The 16,155-nt window shown below is 50.3% G+C and overlaps 4 protein-coding genes across 4 annotated transcripts; 1 reads left to right on the forward strand and 3 right to left on the reverse strand.

The window, feature by feature from the left end:
* Nucleotides 1–214: 214 nt before the first annotated feature.
* Nucleotides 215–2,285, reverse strand: BDV14DRAFT_198307 (WD domain protein; the record flags this gene model as incomplete). The annotated part of the gene is made up of 6 exons (XM_073772906.1): nucleotides 215–326; nucleotides 375–522; nucleotides 569–1,049; nucleotides 1,100–1,503; nucleotides 1,552–1,646; nucleotides 1,696–2,285. The coding sequence occupies 6 exons, from the start codon at nucleotides 2,283–2,285 to the stop codon at nucleotides 215–217; spliced, it is 1,830 nt and encodes a 609-aa protein (XP_073630172.1).
* A 2,546-nt stretch (nucleotides 2,286–4,831) lies between these two features.
* On the reverse strand, nucleotides 4,832–6,664 carry BDV14DRAFT_170206 (Auxin Efflux Carrier superfamily). The gene is made up of 4 exons (XM_073768172.1): nucleotides 6,295–6,664; nucleotides 5,343–6,234; nucleotides 5,085–5,265; nucleotides 4,832–5,009 (listed from the first exon to the last, which is right to left on the reverse strand). The coding sequence occupies exons 1-4, from the start codon at nucleotides 6,521–6,523 to the stop codon at nucleotides 4,920–4,922; spliced, it is 1,392 nt and encodes a 463-aa protein (XP_073630173.1). The 5' UTR covers nucleotides 6,524–6,664; the 3' UTR covers nucleotides 4,832–4,919.
* Nucleotides 6,665–6,912: 248 nt separating this feature from the next.
* BDV14DRAFT_198309 (oxygenase MpaB family protein) lies at nucleotides 6,913–8,439 on the reverse strand (the record flags this gene model as incomplete). Its single annotated transcript, XM_073772907.1, has 4 exons — nucleotides 6,913–7,179; nucleotides 7,231–7,957; nucleotides 8,007–8,035; nucleotides 8,083–8,439. 4 exons carry the CDS (start codon nucleotides 8,437–8,439, stop codon nucleotides 6,913–6,915), a joined length of 1,380 nt encoding a protein of 459 aa, XP_073630174.1.
* An 819-nt stretch (nucleotides 8,440–9,258) lies between these two features.
* On the forward strand, nucleotides 9,259–14,586 carry BDV14DRAFT_188539 (vacuolar ATP synthase catalytic subunit A; the record flags this gene model as incomplete). The annotated part of the gene is made up of 12 exons (XM_073771082.1): nucleotides 9,259–9,621; nucleotides 9,710–9,794; nucleotides 9,865–10,532; nucleotides 10,586–11,482; nucleotides 11,533–11,585; nucleotides 12,156–12,225; nucleotides 12,316–12,410; nucleotides 12,487–13,228; nucleotides 13,277–13,918; nucleotides 13,967–14,234; nucleotides 14,285–14,369; nucleotides 14,418–14,586. 12 exons carry the CDS (start codon nucleotides 9,259–9,261, stop codon nucleotides 14,584–14,586), a joined length of 4,137 nt encoding a protein of 1,378 aa, XP_073630175.1.
* Between the last annotated feature and the right edge of the window lie 1,569 nt (nucleotides 14,587–16,155).

Consider the following 16,155-nt stretch of genomic DNA (forward strand, 5'->3'; position numbering starts at 1 on the left):
TACGCAGCACCCATAGGATGGAAATGCTAAGGGGAGGAAGAGGAGAAGGTTCCACGTCAACGCCCGAGAACGAATGCAAAGATAGGTATGACAATCTGTGAGACCAAAAATTGTGGCGCCTGCGACTTGTACTGAATAGAGCGTCGTTGATGGATGAGAAGAGCTGTATATGCAGAGGTTATAAATATGAATTTGTGTGGACACCAATTGGTGTTTAGAAGCTTGATGTTGATCGCAAGGCGCTTGTTCGCGCGTAGCCATTCCCGATCACGGAACGCCGTTGTCCAGGCGTACTGCTAGGATGTACATCGCGCTCTCTCGTCCATCTACAATATGTTAGTGCCAATTTCTCATATTATAGTACTAGAACTCACATCTTGACCAGGCAGTCGTCACCTGCAGAGGCAAACATGCCGGGATCAGCAGGATTCCACGAGATGGAATTGACGCAGCCCTGCAAGTGTCCTTCAAGCGTCTCAACAAGGGTCCCGTTGTCTTTATGCCATATGTAGATGCGAGAGTCTAGAGCAGTTAGCAGACATTGTTCAAAACGGCTCGGAGCGCTTACCTTCACTGCCGCTTACTATGAAGTTCTCCGCAGCTCCTCCAAATGTACTTCGGATGATGAAGTTGCTTTGTTTTTGGCCTTGAAAGCGGCGTATGACTTCTGTCGTTTCGATGTCGATTAGCTGGATTTGGCACTCTGTTAGGTTCACAAGCATATGGCGTGAGTCGTTGCTCACAACGACGGAAGTCGCCTTGCTCTTCAACGGTAGAGTATATTCCTCCTCGCGAGTGAGAAAGTTGAAGACTCTGATCTTCTTTTCCACGTCGACGGCAATCAGTCGTCGCCCATCGGGTGTGATCGCGCAGTCTTGAACGCGGAAATTGCTCTGCCACCAATGGAGCTTACGGCCACGAATGTCCCACTGGCAAAGTTGTGAACTCTTGTCAAGAGACGCCGTTACAAACGATTCACCATCAGGGGCCCAGACAGCCGCAGTTACTGGTTCTGTGTGGTGGTTAATGGTCAAAAGGCACCTCCCAGTCTGTCATAGTGGTCAGTCTCTCGAAAGCAAGTTAAATGGAAAGCTCATACCTCCATGCTCCAAATGCGAGCTGTACTGTCTTGTGAGCAAGTGATCAACTTGGAGTCATCCGGGCTCCAAACGGCATGAGCAACACCATCTTCGTGCTCGCCCAGCTTGTGGAGAACCGCGAATGTACTCGTGTCATAGATGATCACGATGCTGTCTCGGCCCGCCGTGACTAGCTTCGTGCCATCATGAGAAAATTGACAGTGCCAGACCTCGTCGGAATGTTGAGTGAGCTCTAGTTTCGTGCCAGACGGGAAATCATTTCGGTCGCACATGTGATCCGAGTACAGAGATGGTGATACAGCCGTGTTGTGGTAAAGACACTGGTTGATCTGATTTTGCTTGACGTGGTCTAGTAATGTGGCAAGACGATTATCCGGGATCATTACCGAAGGGGAGATCGATTCTGTTCTATTGTTAGTCAGGTACGAAAAGGATGGTTTGGTGAACCTACTTGACAATTCGGAAAGCAACCGCTCTCTGGAGAATCTGATGGGACCGTCCCACCCGGCCTGGTCATGAAGGTGTTCCGGAGGGCACATGAGAAGACTAGGAGATGGTTAATACTGGCGACAATGGGGAGTGTGCAGTTTCTGACCTTGAAAGGGCATGCAAGCGTCCAGTGTCGTAATCCAAGGGACTCAGTTCCTTACGAAGAATCTTCAACGCACTCCCAAGATCCCTAGCATCTAATGATTCCAGGAACTTTTGTTGTCGAAGGAAGAAGAGCATTTCACTCTTATCAGCGTTATCCACTAAAGCCAGCTTCTCCGTGCTCGTTGATTCATCCTCGTTGTGTCCCTGCTCAAGTGGTTGGAACGATTGAATCATAATACGTTCCGCCTCGTCCCAACGTCCTTCAAGTATTGCGTTTCTGAATATAGCCACCGCCGGGCTCTCTAACTGATAGCCGCTTTCCTTGCTCAGTAATTGAGCCGATCCACTGTAACCAAGCTCATAGAGGCTCTGGATGAGTATCCTCGTCACCTCTTCACGATCATGGTTGAAATATGATGACGTTCGTGAGGGCCTCTGGACCCCCTCCATGCTTGCATCTCCATTCGAGCTAGAGTATGAGACCTGGCCGTTCAGAGCTCTTGAAAGGGCCGCCTTTTGAGCGGGCGAGGCGGCCCCGCCCTTTGACAGCTGGGAAAAGTTATTTGTGCTCGAAATTCCATCTGGTCGCATGTTTGCCAGGCGCCTGCGCTTGGAGGAAGGAGGATAGCCCTCTGATGGGGTACCGGAGTGTGTATTGTTCTGTTCTGAATAGTTTGCTTCGCTTGTCGCCGTGTGACCTCCTGCAGGGCCCCCTTGTCCGTTTGTAAAAGAATCAGGTGAAGTTGAAGAACTGCGGCGGCGGCGACGGTTGTTAGAGGTCAAGCGCTCGGAAGCACCTGAACGATGGCCGTTGCTGACGATTTCTTGCTGCGGTGAAGCCGAGGTGCTGTTAGCGGAGGAGTCGGCGCTCGGTCGAAAGGTAGGGTCGGGTAGAAGAGGAAGGTCGGAGAGGTCGGGGGCCGCGGAGGAGGGCGAGTAAGGAGGAGGAAAGTCTGCCAGATCGAATACTTCCTATCTGCCCTTTCCGCCCGGCTCTGTCGGAGAACCAGGAGAGCAGACGTATATCAGTGGTGGGTCCCTGATGCTTGTTGGAAGCTCAGTACCCTATCCCTGAGCTCGATCCAGGTCAGGAGCCCTTCAACCCTTACCTCGACGTGCAGTCTGAAGTTGTGCAGATGGGAAAACCGGGAGGATGGTGACAGGTTCGTGGTGAAGTAGCGGGAGGGGAGAGCTCAGATCGGGTGGAGTGGTTGAGGTCTTATCGGGCCCGAAGGTACTGGGGAAGGCGCCAAGCTCCACAAGGCGACGAGGAGACGGTGGAGGAGCGAGGTAAAGGACGACGAGCTGAGATCAAGGGGTTTTCCCTTGAATGAAGTGTGAGAGATAGAAGATCGGGTTGAGCAGGAGTAAAAAGTGGCGAGGTGAGAGGGGAGGAAGCATGAGGCAAGTAGACCGACAGATGAGGTTGAAGCATTCGGCGATGGTCAGAACTGTTTCTCCGGCGCCCATCCGCTCTCTCAACTTGTGAAAGCACGAGTTCAGATCTCTACTAAGCCATGTATGTTGCAGGATTCTACTAGCTGCTATGTTATCTTGATGAATGTTCTGATTACTCTTGCGATATTTCTACTGTCCTTCCACCTCATCTCCGTATAGATCGCTCTCCGCCTGTACCAAAATATGTCGCTCAACAATGCAGCACTCTACCGACAAACACCGCTACCTTCTAAATACAAGCTTCAAACCGGCCTTATCGTGGACTTAAACATCTTAATCCGAGTATTTATTCCGGCCTGAACAGACTAGTTCATTCCGACCTGCCAAGTGACTATGTGTTCCCAGCTCGTGCCAGACAACAAAGCAGACCTAGAACAACGCAGCAGAAGCCATATCAGCGCTGCTAGCTAATGTTACTGTAATTCGAGTCAGGTACTAATGTTTGACAAGGACATTTGACGCCATGGAGGCTGTTCTTGCAAGCTACTAGGCATTGACCTAATCAGCCATCACGCTCGTTTGATTCTTTGATTCTATTGGCCCTACAATATCATCATTCATCAGCCCGACACATCATGGGGACTTATTTACAGTCACAGGTTCTAGTTTTTATCTACTACTGTGCTTAGCCAGACGCCTATCTCGCTGCTTACTGTGCTTACAAACCGACTCGGAAGCCTGAAAGCTGCCTCTAAGCATCACAGAATAAAGTACTTTTACACGAAAACCCCAGACTTCGAATTGTACAAACCGGCCAAAACGCAGCCTATTACAAGCATTCCTTAGTTACACGAATACCGTCATTGTGGCACAGCATCCCAACCGGTGAGGTAAGTAAGGTAAACCACCTACCTACCACCTATCTCCAGTACCATCGAAAACCTTCGACCACACCTACAGACAAGTCCAGACTCCAGGAAGATCCAGATCAGGTCTCTACAGAGTACCACTTCCCAGCCAAATAGAATTCCAGCATGACACCTTGAACGAAGCTCATCCAATCACCCAATCACCCATCCACCTCCCACAAAACAAAACCCATACCGTACCGTGGTACAACCCCCCCTCTTGACCTCATAATGATCTCTCCTCTTTCTCCACATCGCCTTCGCGCGCCCATATAAACCGTCCCGGGCTCTCTAATCAGATCTTCCTCCCTACCTACCATCCGTGGAAATCTATACATCAACCACGATACAAAGCTCGATCTTACCCACAACAACTTACAAAAACATCTTCCGTCTTTCAAAACACATATCACGCAATCATGGCTGGCTGTGGCTGTGGCTCGGGAAACACCTGCAACTGCTCTGGTCCCAACTCTTGCTCTTGCGGTCAGAACTGCCAATGTAAGGAGTGTGGAGTATGTATACCCCTTCCCTAGATTTCTTTTCTTGCCTTGCTTGATGGGATGGGGAGGGTTGCTAATAGTTCTGCAGAAGTAAATCGCCCCTCCTAATTTGAAGCAAGCCTGAAGCTAGTCTACTCGACTCGATATGGCATGCTCCGTTGACGAGACCGACGACGTGTACTATGATGATCCGATTCCCTGTACAGATTATTCTGTCTGGGTGTTGTTGAATGTTATTTTTAGGATGTGATGTAGTTGATGAAGTTTGATGAGATGAGATGACCGATGAAATGAATAATAAATGAACGGTGTTGAGAAATCGAATGGGTTTTAGTAATCTTCTATCAAATCCTTCTATTCGTCCAAATGTAATTGTATAACTTTCAAGTATTTTGATAATATCAGTCGTAGGGTATCTACGCCATCTTGCTATCCAAAATACTCTGACAAGCCTTCAACGCCCCCGTAATCGTAAACGATATGCAAGGGCTTAGGATGTACATAATCTAGTATCAAACTCAAGTCAGCGCCTCTCCTAACTAACAGCAGGCATATTCCAAAATTGGGTGCGGGAAACATACAGTCAGAGTCTTCGCAATCGTCATCTTCGTCGCCTCGCTCGCCTTCGCTAGTTCCGCTAACCCTTGGATCACAAGAGCAGGTGGCCCAGCAGGCATAAGCATCATGGAGAACCAGAGGACTGGGTCGGAGCGGAGGAGGGATGTTTTGCGGGCTAGACCGTAGATTATGGAGATACTCAGACTGTTGCAGCAATGTCGTTAGCAGGGTTCATTTATGGTCCACATGATGAGGTAGAAAGGGTATGATAGGGGACTCACGCAGGCCAAACAACAAGCCTAATCAAAAACACCGTCAAGATCGCCTTGACACCAGGATTACTCGATTCGCTTTCACTGCCGTTGTCGTAGCTTCCACTTCCACGAATCGTATCGGCGTCATCACCATTCTCATCGTTATCGTTGCCGCCATCCTTGTTATCTCGCATCTTCTCAAAACTAACTGCCAACTCACAACCCACAACAAGAACCTGCAACGTCGTAAACAATTTCCCTGTGTTCTTGATAGATGTCGTCAACCAAGCATTGAATATCCCTCCCTCTTCATAAGAATTGAAGAAGGCCTTGTGCAATGGCGGGACGAGACCCAGAACACCACCAATAAGCGTACACAGGATAGCCATATCCGCAGTCGGATTATCGTACGGCGGAAGAATAGTTTCTTTAAGACGGCGCGGTAGCGTTTTTGCGAAATGCGCGAATTTAGAACTAATATCTTTGCCGCCGTGTTTGGACTTCTTCTGATTCCCGCGGTTGAGAAGGGGAGACTCTTCGTCGCCGCCTTCTTCGATTGTGTAGAAGGGTTCGTGGCCGTTTTGGTCTTGCTCGTGATCTTCATCTGCATCCTCTTGGTCTTGACTTCCAGTGCCGCCAGTCAACATCTTCGGTCCAACGATATACCCAATTGTCTTTGAAAGAACACCACAAAGCAAGAAGTAGCTTTGTGCGCGTGCAACGGCCTCGGATACGCTCTCGCCATCTCTGACGATCATCTTTAGACTCCCGACACTCTCAAGACTTTGTAGGAGGAGCAAAGGCAGGGAAGTAGTGTTGTTGAATGCGCACGTCGGCGTCACCCAATCCGGCAAATTGAGCACCTTGGACGCAAGTCTCGCAAGACCAATTGAGGAGAGTGTGTATAGGATTGACCAGACTGTTCCCATCGTCAGTTATTCTTGCCATAGGTAGTTTGAAAGTAGGGATGAGATGGTACCTAAAACAGGAACATAATTCAGCACATTCCCCAACTGCAACTGCTCGCCCAGGTGTACCAATATCAGCGCTGGAAGAAGGACCTTAACACCCAAACTCGAAACATCATGTATAGACTGCCGCTGGATAAGACCGAGTTTGCGAGCCGCAGCACCATATGATAGGGTTAAAAGAACGGAGACGCAGGCTTGCAGGGCGCCGAGGAAGGATGTTAGGAGGCTGGATGGCATGGTGTTCTGTTCCCCAGCTATCCCTCCACTGCAAGTAGGTGATCCGGAAAATTATTAGAGTTTTTATTTATTTATTTTCAAGGTGTTTTGTGATTGGATTTAATTTTGGAAACGAGGCACGCGAGAGGATTTATGCTGGTGGCCGTGTTGATGGGGATGTCGTCATCATGGCGATGGCAGGAAGTAGTAGCTCGGAGTAGTCGGGGTTCTAGATCCACCACGCCAGACGGGAGCAGGATCGGAGGACTTACTCTGTAGATAGTGACTTCAGCCAAGTGAATTTGTTCCTGGCATTTACTAACGGCTGTCAAAAATGAGCCTTGTATTGAAAATCGAGCTTGCAATTCATTACCGTCCTTGATCCGACTACAATAAAACCGTACAGCACGCTACCACGCACGCAACAGCTTCTGCTGACCCAGCAGACGAACACCTGCCACAGTCCCGTAAAGTACGGTCGCCGCTGAGGTAAAAAAAGCGATGACGCCCAATTGAGCCAGTGTCTCGACTCCCGGCTTCGATACCGTCCTCTCCTTTCGTGTTCCCAACCTTGTCATGCGGGTGAACCAGGGAACATATTTGAAGTCGAAATTGCTTTCGCCTCCAAGGCCATGCTCCTTGTCCATGATTATTTTGTAGTACATCTTCCGGCGGACCTGCATTTGATTAGCCCAATGTCAACCAAACGCATGCATGAGGAGACAAACCGCAATCCATGCTTTATCGAGGAGCGGAAAGACTCGATTCGAGTATGCTATCAACATGACGAAATAGCAGTAGCCGTAGATGAGCGTCTGGTAGTAAAGGCTTGGATTTGGAATATCTAGGCGATCGGAGAGCTTATCGCCATTGAGATGCCTGGCCATAGCCTCCATAAACTCCTTCGAGGCGAAACTTGGCGCCGTATTCTCAAGACCGATAACAATGTTCTTCGCAAGGACCTGTCCGATCGGTTTGGGGTCAACTTCAAACTCAAGTATTGACTCCATATACGCTCTGGCGGTTGTCAAGTCTGCAAAGATATCGTGTGGTGTGCCCATGTAGTATGCAACAAGTCTCCAAAGAGCGATGTAGTCTTCAATCTCCTTCTCCTTCAGATAGATACCCTGTCGAGGAAGCCCGATCCAGACGACGCTAGTTGAAAAGGTGTTGATAGTCCCGATGCAATCGAGATCGCTGACCGGGATACCGAACGTTTCAACGTCATAGTATTCAGGTTTCTCTTTGGCGAGTTGAAGGATCCGGGACCGGACGGAGGAGTGCAGGAGTCTCACTCTCACTGAGGACTGGTGGCCCGCACCTCCGGGCTTGATGGAGTCCAAGGACAGTGAAACTTGAAGGATATGCTGAAGAGTCTCTAGAAGTCTCCGTCGGACAACTTCTGCAGAGAAGCCTCCAGTCCTGGCCAAAGTCTCAACAATGCGGTTGGCGCCCCTGTAAAAGTCAGCAAGAACAATTCAACATCACGTAAAAGAACGCTTACATCCCGCCTAATAAGCTTTGAAAGCTTAGCTAGGACATGTTAGCCTTGATGCCTACAATAGTCGGAGAGTACGTACCACATTGAGTATTGCCATTCCATATCGAAAGAACACCTCCTGTCCTCTCTTGATCTGACCCCAGTCGACCCAGTCAGGGACTGTATTTATCTCCATCCATAGCTCTTTAAGCTTAGGATCATCCTTTGCGTGCTTCTCAAGGAGCGCGAACAGGTCACGCTTTGGTGCTTTGGTTGCAGGCTCTCCAGCTTTAGGACGATACTTCTCTGGAGGTGAAAGTTGGTTGAGCCGAGCAATACATTCATCGGCTAGCTTATCGTAGGTAAAAGTCAAAGGGCGTAGTTGCTCCTCTGTACGATGGTGTTCCGTCCATTCGAAAGAAATATCCCAGTGAGTGTGTATGTCTCGACGGGTCATGTTGGCTTGACTGTAGCTGCAGTGGGTGGCAAAGAGAGCCGAAGGGTATAATAGCAGTCGAATGCCCAAGGGTAGAAGGGCGTATAATATACCATTTTGCAGTATACAATGAAGCATATGATCATCTGCTAGTTTTGGTCGTGATATTGGTTGATTCTATCATATCTAACGTGGCCCCTGTGGAAGTTGGAGCCCATCCCTAGAGGGGCAAAGAGCCGAGAAGCGGGTGCCAATCCACGGATCGAGGAAGTCTATAGTGGGATATAGTCAAGGCATGTGAAGGAGCTGCTATATAACCGAGCAGTTTTCGAACCCATTGTCAAGCAGATGTATGAAAATGCGGGGATCCCGATTTGCTTTGTTGATTGGTGTTATCGCGGGGAAACCATGAAGGGTGCATGACGCTTGCAGCACGAGTCATCGACTTCCAAAGCCAATCTGATATAGAACTGAATGCATATAAATCCCGGCAGCATATTCATCTGGCGTTAAATTCGAGCCGTAAGTCTTGCTTTAAGCAATGAATCTTGCTTGGCGGGTAGAAGCTTCCGGTGACGGGAGCTGTAAATAGCACAGTGATCCACAGAAGTCGCACGAGTTGTATCTGTCATAAGGACCCAAGACGGAGTCTGTATCTGTACCTATATAAGCTGACAATGGACCTGGCCTGTGCAGTGTCCGGTGATGTGCAATGCCGAGTCTAACCAGCAGATCGGACCTTACTCAGCGCCTGAGGCTAACTAGCTAAGCGGTCCCAAACCACGGGGAACTCTCCTTTTGCCTAGATGTCTCGTCCTGCACGGCTAATTCGAGAAGCATATGTTGGGATTGGGCGTTCGTCGACTGAAATCCCGTCCATCGCTGCTGGATTTGATAGCCAACCGTGGTGTTGCTGAGAGTGCCTCCCAATCGCAGAACAGCAGCCCGTCATCACCGCCCAGACCGGCCGACCTGCCACCGCTCCCCGTCTCGCCCACTCCGTCCTCCTCCAGCGACAGCACCAGCTCGCCGCAGCCCCTCTTCTCGTCCACTTCCACTATCCCCCCTCCGCCCTCTGACACCATGGCTCCCTCTAAAAAGGGCTCCTCGAGCTCTGACGATGCTCAGCAAGGTGCTGTTTTCTCCATCTCCGGTCCCGTCGTCGTGGCGGAGAACATGACCGGATGTGCTATGTACGAGCTGGTGAGTGAGCTTCCTGGCCATCGAGCTCTGTCGTTTGGAGCAGATTATCATCGTCAATGATATCTTTGCTGACATCTCCTGCTTCTAGTGTCAAGTCGGTCACGATCAGCTCGTCGGAGAAGTCATTCGTATCGAAGCCGATAAGGCCACCGTTCAGGTCTACGAGGAAACAGGTACCGTCCATCGCTCTCCATGACTGCTCGCTTCGGTGAAGAATATATGGTCTAATATGTGGTATTATAGCTGGATTGACGGTCGGTGACCCCGTCTGGCGAACTGGAAAGCCCCTCTCCGTCGAACTCGGTCCCGGTTTGATGGAAACAATCTACGACGGTATCCAGCGTCCCCTCCGGGCCATCTCCGACGCGTCGGAAAGTATCTACATTCCCCGTGGTATCAAGGTCAACGCGCTTGACCGCAAGAAGAAATGGGACTTCAAGCCCGGCAAGTACAAGGTCGGCGACCACATTACAGGCGGTGACATCTGGGGTACTGTTTTTGAGAACAGCTTGTTGAGCGACCACAAAATCCTTCTCCCTCCCCGCGCAAAGGGTACCATCACCCGGATAGCGGAGGCTGGCAGCTACACGGTCGAAGAACAACTGCTGGAGATTGAATTCAACGGCACCAAGTCTACACACGGATTGATGCACACCTGGCCTGTCCGTGTGCCACGACCGGTCAACGACAAGAAGTCTGCGGATTCACCCTTCATTGTCGGTCAGCGTGTGCTGGACTCTCTTTTTCCTAGTGTCTTGGGTGGTACCGTCTGTATTCCTGGTGCTTTCGGATGCGGTAAGACTGTCATCTCCCAAAGTGTTTCCAAATTCTCCAACAGTGATGTCATTGTCTACGTTGGTTGTGGTGAGCGTGGCAACGAGATGGCTGAAGTGTTGATGGATTTCCCCGAGGTATGCTCTAATATCTTCAAAAGGTGATGGCCGCAGTCTAATGGGTCTTCTAGCTCGAAATCGAGATCGGCGGCCGCAAGGAACCCATCATGAAGCGTACCTGTTTGATCGCTAACACCTCCAACATGCCTGTCGCTGCTCGTGAAGCTTCCATCTACACTGGTATCACTATTGCGGAGTACTTCCGTGACCAGGGCAAGAACGTTGCCATGATGGCCGACTCCAGTTCCCGATGGGCTGAGGCTCTTCGTGAACTTTCTGGTCGTCTCGGAGAGATGCCTGCTGACCAAGGTTTCCCTGCTTACCTTGGTTCCAAGCTTGCCTCCTTCTACGAGCGTGCCGGAAAAAGTACCGCTCTCGGAAGCCCCGAGCGAGACGGTAGTGTCAGTATCGTCGCTGCTGTCAGTCCCCCTGGTGGTGATTTCTCAGATCCTGTCACTACCAGTACGATGTCTATCGTCCAGGTCTTCTGGGGTCTCGACAAGAAATTGGCTCAACGCAAGCACTTCCCCTCGATCAACACAGGAATTTCATACAGCAAGTACACAACGGTTCTCGACACCTTCTACGAGAAGCACCACCCCGAGTTCCCTCGCCTGCGTACGCAGGTTCAGGAGCTTCTGACAAAGTCTGAGGATCTTGACCAGGTCGTGCAGTTGGTCGGAAAGGCTGCCCTTGGTGACTCTGACAAGATTACGCTGGACGTGGCTGCTATGGTCAAGGATGACTTCCTCCAGCAGAACGGATACAGTGACTACGACCAGTTCTGTCCTCTTTGGAAGACGGAGTACATGATGAAGGCATTCATGGGATACCACGATGAGGCACAGAAGGCGATCGCCCAAGGCCAGGGCTGGCCCAAGGTCCGCGACGCCACCACCGACATTCAGAGTGCTCTGCGGAACATGAAGTTCGAGGTTCCCGACAACCAGGAAGAGGTGTCCGCCAAGGTAAGAGCTGTCTTTGGCGTTTTCAAGGACCAAATGCTAACTCCAAACAGTACGAGAAGATCCTGCAGACCATGTCGGAGCGGTTTGCCTCGGTGTCGGATGAGTAAATCACGAAACGTACTGCTATTATACCTTGAACAATATGCGTGTTATTTCAGTCTATATCAGTTGAGAGCTTGTAGCATAGCAGCTTTCTGTAGTTATTTTGTTTGTCAATACTACTAGACGATTCCAGCTTCTTCTGCGTAATATCCTAGTAATAACTTGTTTATTTCATCTACCTAATATTGTAGGTAGCAGTATTCATTGTTTGGGTCTCGTGGTGGCGGGAGTTGGGCGCACCGCCCGGACCCAAAGAGCACGCACCACCGCCTGTGCCCAAACAGCTTTGTTGCTGCCTCTCCGTCCTTCTGCGTTCTCGACCTCCGACTGGAAACTTGGCCGCTCGCCATCCACACTACTACTCTTCACTCTCCACCGCAACAGTCCCCGTCGCTTTCTCTACTCATCACCTCTTGATCTCCTTACCTTCTTTGCTATTATCCGCTTGAAGCGAAACATCTTACATTACCGTTGCCAGCCATGGCAAGCCCAACATCTGGCTACTCGTGCGTGACCGTCACCCCTCGTGCTTGACCCCGAGCTTAGCTGACCCATTGCGATGCGACGACAGGATAAACGTCAATGACCCCAGCTTGATCTCGCTGGTCAACAAGCTTCAGGATGTCTTCTCCACAGTCGGCGTATGTTCCCCTCGCCTCTATCCCTTATCCCTACCCTTCAACTCCGTCACCGCGACCCCTCCTCCTGACACCGCTTGTTGACTCCGCCAGGTCCAAAACCCCATCGATTTGCCCCAGATCGCAGTCGTCGGTTCGCAGTCCAGTGGAAAGAGTTCTGTTCTAGAGAACATCGTCGGCCGGGATTTGTAAGTGCTGTCGCCGTTGCTCGCAATTATCGTACCTCTTCCAGGCCGCGCGTCGCTAACCGAGCTCCCTACCAAGCCTCCCCCGTGGCTCCGGAATTGTTACTCGACGACCGCTTATCCTCCAGCTCATTAACAAGCCCTCACAAGCGAACGGTGTTCAGGACGAGAAGCTTGAGACGACAGACAAGGAAGCAAACCTAGACGAGTATGGCGAGTTCCTGCACATTCCGGGCCAGAAGTTCTACGACTTCAACAAGATCCGCGATGAGATCGTCCGCGAGACCGAGACCAAGGTTGGCCGCAACGCCGGTATTTCCGCCGCTCCCATCAACCTCCGCATCTACTCCCCGAACGTTCTTACCCTCACACTGGTGGATTTGCCCGGTTTGACCAAGGTGCCGGTGGGTGACCAGCCCCGAGACATCGAGAAGCAGATTCGCGACATGGTCTTGAAGTACATCAGCAAGCCCAACGCTATTGTTCTCGCCGTGACGGCCGCCAACCAGGATCTTGCCAACTCCGACGGGTTGAAGCTTGCGCGGGAGGTGGACCCTGAGGGTCAGCGCACAATCGGTGTGTTATCCAAGGTCGATCTGATGGACGAGGGTACAGACGTGGTGGATATTCTTGCTGGCAGGATTATCCCTCTGCGCCTGGGTTACGTCCCCGTCGTCAACCGTGGACAGCGCGATATTGAAAACAAGCGACCTATCTCCTACGCTTTGGAGAACGAGAAGAACTTCTTCGAGAACCACAAGGCTTACCGGAACAAGGCCTCCTACTGCGGAACGCCCTACCTTGCCAGGAAGCTCAACTTGGTAAACTACCCGCTGCCTTCGTTGCGAGCGCAAAGCTAACCTCATTAGATCCTTATGATGCACATCAAGCAGACGCTCCCCGATATCAAGTCCCGCATCTCCTCATCTCTCCAGAAATACTCGTCCGAATTGGCCCAGCTCGGAGACTCTATGCTCGGCAACAGCGCCAACATCATCCTCAACATTATCACAGAGTTCAGCAACGAGTACCGGACAGTGCTCGAGGGTAACAACCAGGAGCTTTCCAGCATCGAGCTGTCTGGTGGTGCCCGTATTAGTTTCGTGTTCCACGAGCTGTATTCCAACGGTGTCAAGGCGGTCGACCCCTTCGACCAAGTCAAGGATATCGACATCCGAACAATCCTGTTCAACTCGTCCGGTTCTTCACCTGCTCTCTTCATCGGAACAACAGCTTTCGAACTTATCGTCAAGCAACAAATTACACGTCTCGAGGATCCCAGTCTGAAGTGTATCTCATTGGTTTACGACGAGCTGGTCCGTATCCTTGGACAGCTCTTGAACAAGCAGCTGTTCCGCCGCTACCCCATGTTGAAGGAGAAGTTCCACGCTGTTGTCATTGCCTTCTTCAAGAAGGCCATGGAGCCCACGAACAAGCTTGTTCGTGATCTCATTGCCATGGAGTCCACCTACATCAACACCGCCCATCCCGACTTTCTCAACGGCCACCGCGTAAGTATACCCACCTCAACTGTTCGCAGCAGTCACTAACCATAACAGGCTATGGCTATTGTCAACGAGCGTCACGCCGCTTCAAAGCCCACACAGGTCGACCCCAAGACGGGCAAGCCTCTCCCTCCTCGCGCCAACAGCCCGTCCGTCGATCCCGCCGCTGCTGCTGCCGCCGACACTGGCAGCACTGGTTTCTTTGGCAGTTTCTGGGCCTCCAAGAACAAGAAGAAGATGGCTGCTATGGAGGCTCCTCCGCCCAACCTCAAGGCTTCCGCTGCCTTGTCTGAGCGGGAAAGCACCGAGGTTGAAGTTATCAGTAAGTATCTTACTCAAATTTGTAATCCCTGAATGCTAATGTCTTTACAGAGCTCCTCATCACATCCTACTATAACATTGTCAAGCGCACGATGATCGACATGGTCCCGAAGGCTATCATGTACACCCTTGTGCAGTAAGTGTACCTTTTTCTACTAGAAATGGTACGTGCTAACAGTCCCAGATTCTCGAAAGAGGGCATGCAGCGCGAGCTGCTCGAGAACATGTACCGCAACGCCGAACTCGACGACCTTCTCAAGGAATCCGACTACACCATCCGTCGACGAAAGGAGTGCCAACAAATGGTCGAGAGCCTCGGCCGCGCCAGCGAAATTGTCAGCCAGGTTCAGTAATCGCTAACACTTTAGACTGCGTATTGACCTCTGCTCCATTTCGTTGTGCTTCTGATTCCCAATCCTCGTTTTTGCGTCCGCGTCTTCGTTTACGTCTTGGTTTGGTTCCGTCCGGTTCAGCTCGGTGGGAAAGATTCGCAACTACATCCTTCAATTTCTTTTGTTCAGTGCAAATCACGGGATATATGCCTTTTTTATGTTTGCTTTGCGGGTGCGGTGCTGGTGTCGGTGCTCCCCATGCTTTCTGATATGTGCTTTTCTCCTGTCTTTATATGAGCAAAGGGTTACGGTTACGGCCGCATTTGAAGTTCAAGATCAAGATTTGATAATTCGGCCTGAGAGAGAATCTTCCGATGGAATTTTTGTATCGCTAGGTAATGATGATGCTTTTCGCGCTGCGCTACTTTAGAATAAGACAATTAGTATTAAGTTTCTTTTTGTGGAATGTATAGTAATCTTACCTCTATTATCACTATTTTTGTAAATGATACTGGTTTGTTGTGTTCTGCTTCAGCTCACGACCCTGCCTTGGCGACGATCATGCCTTCAACATCCTTGTCTCTGAACCGGCAGCTAGGTACCTACCTAGGCATGCTTCTTTTGTCCAGAATCCAAGACAGAAAGACCTCACTTGACAAGCTACCCATGTCACAAGTCCCCAGAGTCCCCAAGACACCCCATGGGCCCACATGGAACACACATGAACAGCCACCAATTCCAAACAAACTCGCATGCATCATTTCCATCCTGCCAATGGGCCAAATAACCCTCTCTAAGCAAGTACCTAGTGCCAGCCAATTGGCCTGCAGGTGTGTAAAGGTATATTTATTTATGGGTGTGGTACCATATACTTACCGGTGCATGTGGACTGCATTTGGACAGAAATTGGAAGTAAGTCTGGGTAAAGGAAGGAGATGTGTTGTAAGTTGTTCAGGAAAGGAGAAGAAAATGTCTGACCTGGGCGGGATTTGCTTTTGATGAGATCTTTAAGGTAGAGGGTTTTTACTTTGGAGACCTAAGATGTTCCTCATGACCGGATTCTGTTCCTCTTGTTCTTGGTGTTTTGTAGAAGGTAGGATGGGAGACATGGGCACTTCTTACGCACCCCTAGTTGACTGCAGACAATAAGGGTTTTCTGGTGTCTCTGGTTATAGGGATGGGGGTTCTATAGGGTATGGCGTGGATAAGGAAGGTTCTTGAGTATCGTGGTTCACCATGGGTATTGCTGTGGACTTGCGGGACTTGAGAGCCATCCAGAACAATGGGCTCTGTGTTAGGGTTATAAGAGCAGAGCCTCTTGGTCTGGCACTATAGGTATTCTTTAGTTCTTCTGATTTACATGTGTTCCTGTCCCTAATTCTTTTACTTCTTTTTCTCTCTCCTCCTGATCCTATACTGATTTACTTTTCCTCTTCTCTTGACAAGCCTCCTCTATCCATTGAGCTTATTGTCAAGACCATTCCCTTGAACAACCAGATCCATCCCTCTGAATTAAGGCAACTGCATCTTCAATCTCTCTCACACTCTCTTCCTTCTGATAAAACAGCTGGCTTCCGATCTGCAACATAG

Source organism: Aspergillus stella-maris (assembly GCF_047715825.1).
Source record: "Aspergillus stella-maris strain CBS 113639 unplaced genomic scaffold BDV14scaffold_15, whole genome shotgun sequence".
Classification (NCBI taxonomy): domain Eukaryota; kingdom Fungi; phylum Ascomycota; class Eurotiomycetes; order Eurotiales; family Aspergillaceae; genus Aspergillus; species Aspergillus stella-maris.

Excerpts from the sequence above, each read along its gene's own strand:
- BDV14DRAFT_170206 (XM_073768172.1), bottom strand. The coding sequence starts at position 6,523 with ATGCCATCCAGCCTCCTAACATCCTTCCTCGGCGCCCTGCAAGCCTGC. Across the intron at positions 6,235-6,294 it reads GAATTATGTTCCTGTTTTAG|TCTGGTCAATCCTATACACA; the intron begins GTACCATCTCAT and ends CGATGGGAACAG. Across the intron at positions 5,010-5,084 it reads CGATTGCGAAGACTCTGACT|ATTATGTACATCCTAAGCCC; the intron begins GTATGTTTCCCG and ends GTTTGATACTAG.